Source organism: Rhamphochromis sp. 'chilingali' (genome assembly GCF_963969265.1).
Source record: "Rhamphochromis sp. 'chilingali' genome assembly, chromosome: 10".
Taxonomy (NCBI): Eukaryota; Metazoa; Chordata; class Actinopteri; order Cichliformes; family Cichlidae; genus Rhamphochromis; species Rhamphochromis sp. 'chilingali'.
In genome coordinates this window covers 27654937-27667241 of record NC_137937.1, presented here as the reverse complement: position 1 = coordinate 27667241, position 12305 = coordinate 27654937, and the positions used below count along the sequence as shown (strand labels likewise).

Below are 12305 nucleotides of genomic sequence, written 5' to 3'. Positions count from 1 at the left end.
GGGTGGTGGAGAATGACCGAGCTAAGATCCTGTGGGACTTCCAGATACAGACGGACAAAATGGTGGTGGCTAACCAACCGGACATAGTGGTGGTAGACAAACAGAAGAAGACGGCCGTAGTGATCGATGTAGCGGTTCCGAATGACAGCAATATCAGGAAGAAGGAACACGAGAAGCTGGAGAAATACCAAGGGCTCAGAGAAGAGCTCGAGAGGATGTGGAGGGTGAAGGTAACGGTGGTCCCCGTGGTAATCGGAGCACTAGGTGCGGTGACTCCCAAGCTAGGCGAGTGGCTCCAGCAGATCCCGGGAACAACATCGGAGATCTCTGTCCAGAAGAGCGCAGTCCTGGGAACAGCTAAGATACTGCGCAGGACCCTTTTTTTTTTTTTTTTTTTATATATGTATATATATATATATATATATATATATATATATATACATATATATGTGTATATATATGTGTGTGTGTGTGTGTATATATATGTGTGTGTGTGTGTGTGTGTGTATATATATATATATATATACATACATATATATATATATATATATATATATATATATATATATATATATATATATATATATACATACACACACACACACACTATATATATATATATATATATATATATATATATATATATATATATATATATATATATATATATATATATATATATACATACACACACACACACACTATATACATATATATATATATATATATATATATATATATATATATATATATATATATATATATATATATATATATCGTTAGCTTCATAGCATAATTGCCTAAGTCATTTGACTAAGTCAATGACTTAGGCACTTATGCTATGAAGCTAACGATATGTGTTTGTGTGTGTATATATATACAATATCCTATCCTAACATACATTATGATATGAACCTACAGTGTATCATAGTGACACATAACAATAATAGCTATGCTTTCAATTTCCCACAAGGGAAATTATTGTCTTACAGCAGCAGGATAAAGAATAAAAATAGTACCGTCTACAATAAAAAACATAGTTAAAGTCAAAGTATTCAAGGCGCATAGCAAGGGCCTCTGTGATTAAAAAAAACAAAACAAAACAGAAAATAAAAATGAAGTTAAGAATAAAAAGTAAGAGTGGCATTGCAAAAGATTAGTGCAAATTGCATTAATACATAATATGTACGCTATGAATGAAGGTATATATATATATATATACTGTAGGTTTTGAAGGATCCTTGCCACATAGGATTCAAAATCAAACATTTTATTAGCAACTGTCGTAATAAAGTCCGTTTGAAGACAGACAGATTGCTTTGAAGCTCATTCTAAATTTGTGGACCTCTAGAACAACCCCAAGTTACTCAGAGATTCAAGTTACACAGGAGCTGTGTTAACAGTGTCTACTGTAGCCTAAAGCCTTCATCATCCCTCAGCCAAAGACAAGAAGCAAACTGCAGAACTTTGGTAACATTTTTCTCCGTTTCAAACTTGAGCTGACGCCGAGTTTATCACGTCCAGCAGCTCCCCCTGGAGCATCGAAAGGTTTTATCTATTTAAGATTTAAAAAAAAAAAAAAAAAACATGCATAGGAATAACCCGAAATATCTGTAAACTTAACTTGGATATAAAATGAATTCCCAAAACTACAAAACATTTGCTGTTGGAAAAAAGTACAGAAATAATTCACATTTGCTACACTGTAAGCTACATATTTAAAGACCTCACTCACTCTCACAATCGACCAAATCACTGTCGCTCCGCCTTTAATTCCGCCAACTCCAAGATCAGCGCGCATCACCAGAGAGAGAGCGAGAGAGACCTAGTGAGAGTGAGTGTGCGATAGAGAGAGAGAGTAAACCACTGCCAAAGCCGATTACAGTCTATCGGGACTGCGACTCTGTGTCCACTTAAGAGGGTTCTTCCCTCTGTGAGCGGCACGCCTCTCGCTTTCTCTCGCTTTCCATTTGTTTGATTGTAAAAGCGAAGGATGGATTTATTTGAGTGAATGCGGGACTCGGGCATCTTTACTATGAGTTCCTCTGCAGAAGCGCTTCCGTCAGCGGGGCAACTTTTCTATGCACCACGGCGCCGCTGAGCCGCCCGTCGCTCTGTGGCAAAGTTTCCACGCAAGCCCCGGGGAACATGGGCTCGCAGTGAACGCACCGGTTGTCGCACTTTCTTTTGTCTACACAACAGTACGACAATATGCAGAAGAGCGTCCGCTACAACGAAGGGCATGCGCTATTTTTGTCGGCGGTCGCGCGTAAAGAGGGGACTAAGCGCGGCTACCTGAGCAAGAAGACGGCGGAGAATAGCCGATGGCACGAGAAGTTCTTCGCCCTTCACCAGAATGTACTGTTCTACTTTGAGAACGAGCAAAGCGCGCGCCCTGCTGGGATTTACCTGTTGGAAGGATGCACCTGCGAGCGCGCGCCGGCTCCCAAGATGTCCACCACTGGGAAGGAGGCGCTAGAGAAGCAGGTGAGATTGAATGCCAACAGGGGAAGTCAAATCACCGAACCTTGCTGTGAATGAGCGCGTTCAAACGTCTAATGTCACCTGCCACAACTTTTAAAAACGCTGCATATCCCAATCCCACTGACGTCACTAACATCATAAACTGAGCCAGGCACTCAGTGTATAGAAGTCTGTCAAAAGAGAGGAAGATTACCAAAACCAGTCGTGGTTTTTCAAAGATATTTTGTATTGACTTACTTGTGTGGAATGTTACACATTCTTATATTAATCAGAATTACACGATCAAATCTTCTCCTCGCTTTATTACAGACGGCAATATATAAAGAGCAAAGAGATCATGCAGCCTCAGACTAAGGTGCCTGCAGCAGCTCATCCTCTCTGCTCGCTTCAAAAAGCCCTGCAGTGAGAAGAGCTCGGAGTGCATCCTCCCAGAGCAGGTTACCATTCCCTGATGTGCCATAGAGAGCAGGCCGGGGGGGGGGGGCACAAAGCTTTCACACCTCATATCTTTGTCCACAAGTTTAAAAGTCAAGTACTTGTCGCTGTCTTCGACACTATAGCTGAAACAGCTTTCTGTCTCCGTGAGGTCATAAGCTGCCAGTTGCAAAGACAAAAACTGAATGAATCAAGTAATCCCATCAGTTTAAAGGATTTATTCCAACACACGGGTTATTTTTGTTTCCAAATATGAATTATGAAAACCACAAGACTGAAAGATGTATGTAGCTTCAACTCAAATTCATGTCAGTCTGACAGAGTCCAACAAAACAGTGCAGCAACAGGTTCTTTGTCTAAACAAGTTGATTTTTATTCTGTGTTCCACAGCAACTCAATAAACCTGTGTAATCTTAACGATTAATAAACATTTGTAACTGTGATGTAAATGGACTGATTCTTATATAGGGCTTTTCTACTCTCCTGGAGTACTCAAAGCGCTTTATACAACATACCACATTCACCCAATCACACCCATTCTCACAAGCACGTTTTCTATACTTAGTGCTTTCTAACTACATTCACACACATTCATACTCCGATGGATGCATCGGAGAGCAACTTGGGGTTAGTATCTTGCCCAAGGATACTTGGCATGCAGTCAGGAGGAGCCCAGGATCAAACCAACCTTCCGATCAGTAGGTGACCTGCTCTACCTCCTGGGCTACAGCCACCCCATGTAAAGTTTTATGTGTGTAACATAAAATGAACATATTCTATAAATTGTGTGTTCATTTGTTTTACTTCATTGCTGAACAAAACAACAATGAAGCTGTCATTAGCTTCACTGTTGTTTGGTATCTAGGAAGGATTTAGACTTGTGTTGTCTGGGTCAAGGCTGGCCAGTCACTTATTACCTGTTGCCCAGAAGCTGCAATTTGAACTGAACTATTGGTTTACTCTCAACCAGGCTGCTGTGTCCTACAAACATAAAGTCCATCTAAATGCGCAACTGAATTGCTGATCATTTGACCAAAAGTGTATTTAATCCCTGCACAACTGTTAGCCTACTGGAAACTTTGAATAGCTTTACTGTATTTTTGACAACTTATTGAGACTCGTGTGTGTGTGTGTGTGTGTGTGTGTGTGTGTGTGTGTGTGTGTGTGTATATATATATATATATATATATATATATATATATATTTTAGGGGTGCAACGATACACAAAATTCACGGTTCGGTTCGATACTTTGGTGTCACGGTTCGATATTTTTTCGATACAAAAAAAATGTTCATGCCTTTTTAATTTGTCATTTATTAAAATTATAAATATATATTTTAACTCAAAAGTACAGTTTTTAAATTTAACCCTAACCCTTGTGCATGTTTTTTATTTTGACAGCGAATGCGCACCTGCGGACCACTTATGTGCAGCCCTGGTTATTTAGCTCGTCATATTGCAGCCACAGAAATTATTTTGTCCATGAAACCATAAAGCTGCACTTTCTTTTTGCCTTATAGTCTGATTTGTCATAACTTCTCCGTTTTGTGGTAAGCTTTTCTTTGGCTGTCACTTCTTCACCCTGACCTGTCTTATTTGGCTCAGCAGAACTAAAATATAAATCCTGCTGCTTTTACACACACACACACACACACACACACACACACACACACACACACACACACACACACACACACACACACACATAACAGTCAGCGATTCTCTGCGCGATCAACCTCTCACATGTTTAAGCTTGCTGCGGGAGATTTCACTTGTCATGTTTGCATAGTAAGCTAACGATTAATAAGACGATGTCAGAGGAATTGGTGCACAAATTTTCATCACTCACAGATCAGTGCTGTCGCTCTCTATACACAGTTCGCACGATTGCAAAGTGAAAGCAAAAAAACAAGCGCAAATTCAAACGTGATTTCAATATGTCACATATTGACAGTGGCTCACCGATGCCAATGACATAATTACCCAGCTACATTTCTGAAAGAATGCAAAAGCATTGACATATATTTTTCCTTCCTACAATAGCCCGACTGAAAAAATCGCTAGCCCCAGGACGTCGGGCTAGCGATATTGGGAGCCCTGTATCTGATTGAGGAATCACTCATCTTTGGAAAAGAGTTTATTACAGAGAAATGTCTCTTTCCAAAATAAAAGCTATACTATCCGCTTCTTCTGGGCTATATTCTCAGCAGCATAAGGAGAATCATGTGCTAACAGCTGTCTAAATGACTCGGCTAAAGTTAGTAGCATGCTTGTTGTTTTTGTCTTTGCACTAGGATGATGTCGGTGTAAATGTGCAGTCATATTCGTTGTGTTCCCACTAGTGCTTTCAGGTTAATCTCATTGAAATGACCTTAACGCCACAACACGGCAAATCTCCGTTAATGAGCTACCGCCGATCGCCCCGTGCATGGGGCTAGACGGCCAACACGTTAACGAGCTAACTGCGCTAACACACTAGTTCCCACCCATGTAATTGAGCATTGCATGGCACATCCAACATACTGTTTTACTTTAGTCCATGACTCGCTTACCTTCAGGGTCATACGTCACATGAAAACCAAAATAATTCCAAATGCCAGATCTGAATGAGGGTGGGGGAGGTCCATGTTGTAAGGAGAGCTTAACTTCTGTCTCGCTAGCTTGCCCTGTGCTCTTCCTCCTGACTATGCTGTCTGTGTTGAGCGCTCAGTGGATCTGCGCTCGACAGTGCAGCCTAGGCGGAGTAGTCGAACGCAGATCCACTGAGCGCTCAACACAGACAGCATCGTCAGAAGGAAAGTTGATAAAATAAATTACAAATGTTGTATTGTTCGATACATATGCGTACCGAACCGAAAGCACTGTATCAAACGGTTCAATATCGATACGAATATCGTGTATATATATACACATATATATATATGTATATGTATATATACATATATATATATATATGTATATGTATATATATATATATATGTGTATATATATATATATATATATATATATATATATATATATATGTATATATATATATGTATATATATGTGTGTGTGTGTGTATATATGTGTGTATATTAATGTTTTAAGAATAATAATAATAATAATCAAGTCATTACAAGCAGCAGGAACACAAGTGACCTAAATTCAGCTGAACTGATAAATTGTAGCCCTATGACTATGTGGTGGGCGTACCCCACCTCTTGCCTTATGAAAGATGGGATAGGCTACAGCCCACTCCACCTTCTGTGAATTGGTTAAAAAGATGGACAGATGAGGATTAATTGGAAAATATATACATGTTGGGTCCATATTTTGGCTGCAAAAGCGGTAAAATGAAAATCTACATTTCAGACTTTATGCTTGGAATGCAGCTGCAAATACCAGATGATCTGGATCTGTTTCAAAATGCAGCTAAATGACAGAGCAACAGCCCTCCTGTGACTGGAACTACAATTTCAAATAAACCTCTGCAAGTTAAAGTCAATTATTTCTATGCAACTTTAATATACAATACAGGACTCACTGCTGAATCCTTCGAGGCTGAAAAGGGTTAATGTTTAATACATTTACAGCAGGGAAATATTTTAGGGGGAAAGTGTTGTGACAGAGCTCTTGGAAGTTGCCTCAGCATTGTTGCTCCGAGAGTTAGCACATCTTGTTGCTAGGAAACATTTGACTTAACATTTGAAAATGCATTTCATTGATAAAAATTAATTAATTTAAAAAAAAGCCTGTTTTTTGTCATACACAGATTAATCTTAGGGCAATATCAATCAGTGAGTCAGTTTTATGGTGAAAAAGTTATAACAAAAAAGACAGACTTACATTGGCTTTATGGAAGAAAAGGGAAGCAGAATAATTCCTGCTCCTGATTGCGGTTTTTAGCAAACCTCGGGGACTGTGTGCCAGCGTCATAGCCGTAAAAATGGAGGGGGAGGGATACACTGGAGAGTGCTGACTTTTTACTCTGTGAGGAAGTATTAAATAGACAGTGAGTGAATGCAAATTTAATCACGTAAGAGGTAAGGAGAGGTCAAAAAAAGCCAACCAATAATAATCACTCAACGATATCCATCTCCACCTACTAATACAGTTGATTTGAATATACAGTGTGAAGAAAATTAATTCCAGATGTGTAGGAATAGATGGATAGAGTAGGTCCAGCACTGCCGCTTTGAGTCTTTCTGCATGTTAATATGTTGTTACTATTGATGATTAAATGAGAATAAGTCTTGCTTTTGTAAGAGCAAAATTACATGTTGTTCCAGCTGCTAATATTGGCATTGATGTAGGTATAAAACCTGTCTCTTTTGATGTTAGAAAGCTTGGCAAGTATTATGTTGTATTTAAACCTTTTTTCTTTTTAAACATTCCCACTGACTGTCTCACTCTCTCCCTGTCTGTCTCACTTTCATACTACAGCTGTGATGTTTAATTAGGGTTATTTTCAATCTGCCCTCAGCTGAAACCTCGACTGCTGCTAGTGTGTGACTGTTTAACTACATAGCTATGCACACAGGAGGAACCACATAACTCTGACATTTTGTCTGGCTCATGAGGCCGTGTGTGGGCTTTTGTGTTTCAGATGATCAACACTTCAGTAAAGGAGGATTTCCATGTTCAGTTTGATCCCGAGTTTTATCCCTTATGTAAGTGTTTAGTTCAGAAAGACAGAGAAAAGCCTTCCATATTGCCATTAGTTGCTCTTTCTCCTCACTGTTAGTCTGTGCAGTGGAGTGAATCTGCCAGCAACCTGCAGTATGACACCCCCACAGTGAGCCACAATAGAACCACACAAAGAACACACAGCTCTCTCCCTTCTTTTCTCCCTGTTGTACTCCGATAGACACAAACCCTTCAAATAATTTGGAGAGCATTTACACCAGTCTGAATGGTTTCCACAGCGACTGTGAACCCGCTTTGCTTATGTGAATATGCATGCATGTGTGTAAAAGACTGGTACAATCAGCTGTGTATAATTGTCAAACTCTCCCTCCCCCCTTCATCAAGCGGCCAGTTGTTTATTGATTTTAAAGTGAAGCACAATTCATTAGAGGCCATGAACCAGAACCAGATGACCATTAGTCACTGGTGGAGTCTCTCTTCAGCTTGTCACCCATATGTCAAACGTTGCTGAGCAGCTCATTGTGTTTGGTTCTGTAAAGGCCATTGTAAAACCAAATAAGCTATAACCTTTGTGTTTGCACCAGGGTCTAATAAAAAAAATATAGAGAACAGGAATGGTGATCAGGTGCAGGGACCGAAAGTTGTTAGAAGCTTTGAGAAGTTTCTTCAACAAAACTTGCCATAGTGGGAAAGTGAGACAGTCAGCGGCAATGTTTAAAAAAGATTATGCTGAATAAAAGTTTATAACAGAACATTTGTGGCAGTTTGTTTTTATTTATCATGTGGTCCCACATGTTTGTTCATCCTTGAGTTGACTAAAAATGGTATTAGATAGGGCAGCGGTGGCAGCGTGGAGGTTAGCACAGCAAGACGGTCCTGAGTTTGAGTCCACGATCTGGCTTCACCCTCTGTGCAGAGTTTGCGTGTTCTCCCCATGTTTGCGTGGATTCTCTCTGTTTCTTTCTACTCCAGCTTCCTCCCACAATCCCAAGTCATACTACACTCAAACTACAATTTCCCTGCAGTTAGGCGCTATTGGCTAGATTTGCCAGATGCGACAGTAAGTGCCTGTAATTTACAACATTACCTTACATAACACTGAGTAAACCTAATGTGTGGCTTGATCGAGGTTTGAGAAACACTGGTTGAGATTGTGATGTGACTGACTCAGTGGATTGAGATCTGGTGACTGTGGAGAACATTTGTGCCATGTTCAGGAAACCAGTTTGAAATCATCTGAGATTTTTGGCATGGTGTGTTATCCTGCTGGAGGCAGCCATCAGAATATGAGTACACTGTGCGCATAAATGAATTGACATGATCAGCACTCAGATACGCTGTGGTATTACCAATACTCAGTTGGTTTAAAGGGCCTAAAGTACGTGAAGAACATTCGTAAACGTTGACATTCTCGTGTTTAACTGTACAAAAACTGGGAAATCATGTTTACTGCTTGCTACATTTACACCTTCTTTTAAATATCTATAAGTCGATCACAGGGAAGATCCCATGAAATGGCATAGCGTTGAGAGAGAATCAAAACTGACTTAAATGAAAAGGTTTTTAAAATTTCATAAAATTGTACAATAGCTTGCTGTTAATATCTTTTGCCTGTGAAGGAGTAAATAATTCTCTAATAATTCTCACTTTTTGATCAGGAATCATATAATATTGTGGCTTGTTGCACTGTGTTTTCTAACCTCACATGTTTTCTAAAACCACAACATTTTAAGAAATGTTACAATAAATTGTTTCCCTTTGCAGAGAGAACGAGACTTCTAAACATGAATATTTGTACAATTTGTGTTTGCAGCGTAGTTTGTTAGCTTTGAAGGAGACAGACTAATTGGACTACATTGGGATTGAATATTTTATAAGAATGGATGGGATGCATGGGAATGGTGCAATCATTTAATTGAGTACTGTTTGAGTTTAATACAGTGTGTATGTGTAGCTACAGTATATTCACAGATGGGTTTCCTTTTACAAAAGTGAAAAGGTGGGGCGACACACTAGAGTTGAAGTGTCAGTGCTGACTTCCTCATGTTCATGCATGTGTGTGTAATTAGTTCTCATTAGAAAGCTCCTCTAGCTCTAAGTCCCCCTCTCTGGGTCTTGTGTTTTCACTATTGCGCGCATTAATTGGAACCGATTCGTCCCGTACACCCTGAGTCTGATTTGCTTTTCTCTGCGGGCTGATTTTCATTTTGCTGTTAAATTTTTTGCCAAGTGTTAGAGCCATTATGAACCTCATTAGTTTCAGAATTTAAAGCTGGCATCTAGCTTAAAATCTGTCTGTTGTGTTTGAAGTCTTGGTAACAATGGGAGCAGACCTTATGTACAATAAAACACTTATACTATAATAACTGTGAACAGTATCTGCTTTTAGCTAGTACTCTTACTTCTGTGGAAAATGTCTGAGTATGTCAAAAACTACAGATCTACAACCATCTGTAGGCTTTACAGGAAAAAGGAGAAAATATCCAATGAATGGCAGTTCTTGGGGAAAAATTGTTTGTTGATGTTACGGGTCAGAGGAGAATGGCCAGACTGCTTTGAGCCGAACGGCAGGTAACAGGTAACCGCTTGTTACAATCGCCGTAGAGAATCTCTGAAAGCACAACACATGGAACCTTGAAGCAGATGAGATATGGCAGCAGAAAGCTACGCTGGGTACAATTCACACATAGGCTCTCCAAAATTAGACAATAGAAGCTTGGAAAAACAATAACTGGTCTGACGAGTCTTAATTTCTGCTCTAACATATAGATGGTAGTCTCAGAATTTGGTGTAAACGCAAAGAAAGGATATACTAGAGTTTCAGGCTGTTGTTGGTCAGGAGGATATTTTTTGGCGTACTTTGTGCCACTTGGTAGCAATTGATCACCTTTTAAACACAGCTGTCAACCTGAATATTGTTTCTCCCAATGTCGGTCCCCTTATGACAACAGTGTGCCCATCTTCTGTGCCATGCCACAAACATCAGACTATTCCAAACTAGTGTCTTGAACATGACTCAAATGATTCAGATTTAGATCATGGATGTGCAGGCGACAAATCTGCAGCAGCTGTGCGAGCCATTATGTCAAAATTTTATTTTCATATAACATTGTGTCAGCCAATTTTTGTTGTTTTTTCAAACTTAGTTTGAGTTCTAACTGTAGTAAACCATCTTACGAACAGCATAGTTTCACTTACCTGGTAAATATTGCATTAAAATGTAATGTTTTTCTCCTAAATTAGATCATTAAAGGAAACAGGGGAGTAAAAATATTAACACTCTGCTGTTTCTTACACTATACCGAGTACCTTTAATTTTACAGGGCTAATCCTGTTTATAAAATTTGTCAGGCACCATGCTGCTACATTTTTGGCAGGGTACATGTGAGAATAATATAAATTGTATTTCTCAGTCAATGTTGGGCTGATCATCATTCTCCTCAGATGGGCTTAGAATGTTTGTGGTTACTCCATAGGTTGTTGACGCTCTTGGAATTGAACCTCTGTATTCACAAGTGGTGTTATATCTGGAGCTGCTGCCATCTATTATACGTGATCCTTCTAGCTACAGGTATAGATATAGGAGATGTGTCTCTGACAAACTTTAGCATGAAGGAATACAACCGCCTGGTGCCTTCATATATGTTGTCTTTACTTATGAGGACTGGATTTTACAAGATCCTGTTAATTTTCTCAAGAAAAAAGTAAAACTGATCCACTGTCTGCTTGGAAGCCTCTGATGTTGCTCTCTGGGAATTACAGAGGAATCTCCAATTCAGTATCTCCTGCATTAAGGCAATAAAGTCACACAGTCACTATAACGCAACAAATGTGTAAGATGAGGCCAAAAGCCTGTTGATGCCTTCATATGAGGGATTTGCTTTTGCATGTTTAATTTGTGTGTATTTAACTAGTAGAGTAGGAGGATGGGAGTGAAAATAAACTGCGGAGGAGGGGAGCAATTTGATTAATCCCTTTTAAAAGAAATCTCAGATAGACAGGTAATCCCCAATCAGAGTTTTCTGGGGCAACAGTTATTATTGTATTAGTATATATACAGTGGGTAGATATGTGTGAGAACAGTCTGGATATTTTATTTGTGTATGTGAGAGAGGAAAAGACTGCCCCACACTTTATTATACAAACTTCTTTGAAGGAAGTGAACAGCATGGAGGGCAATAAAAAAACAGTGGGATGTGGGATGTTGATTCAGTGATTGTCACATTAGCTGGTAGCCTACATCATTAGCTGAATTCGGTGGTTACATAAAGTACCGCTGCTGCCGCTGCTGCTGTCAGATTAATGTTTTGTGTCACGTTGCAATGACAAGTCTCCAGGAAGTGTATTTAAAAAAAAGTTCATTAAAGCTTTTTGAAATTACAGAGTGGGGCTTACAAAAATATCAAAAGAAAGCCATTTCCACTGAAGTGAATGAAGCACGTCAAAACTAGCATTTTCTTTGTCATGTTGAGAGACATACTGTTTACTTTGATTGTGAAAGAAACAGAGAAAGAACTGAAAGCTTAAGTTTGAAGGTTGAAGAGAAACATCTTCTTCTCAGGCGTTAGAAAGATGACATAAGGAAGCTAGGATCTTAGGGGAAACTGATAAGTTAGGGCTGCCCAAAATGACAAAATACAGACTTACATGTAAATAGATGAATATTTATATAGTGCTTTTCTGTTCTAATTGAGCACTTAAAGTGCTTTCTTACCACAAAACCCATTAACACGTTCACACAGTTTTACAAGCATTTT

At 39.2% G+C, this 12305-nt stretch overlaps 1 protein-coding gene across 2 annotated transcripts in view; it reads left to right on the top strand.

Moving 5' to 3' along the window:
- Positions 1–876: 876 nt before the first annotated feature.
- Positions 877–12305, top strand: part of LOC308404117 (ras-specific guanine nucleotide-releasing factor 2) — a 45232-nt gene continuing 33803 nt past the window's right edge. For both annotated transcript variants that reach the window (XM_080893991.1, XM_080893990.1), the window contains exon 1: positions 877–2487. In XM_080893991.1, coding sequence (XP_080750117.1) covers positions 2212–2487 — 276 coding nt within the window. In that variant the 5' untranslated portion in view covers positions 877–2211. The remainder of the gene's footprint in view (positions 2488–12305) is intronic.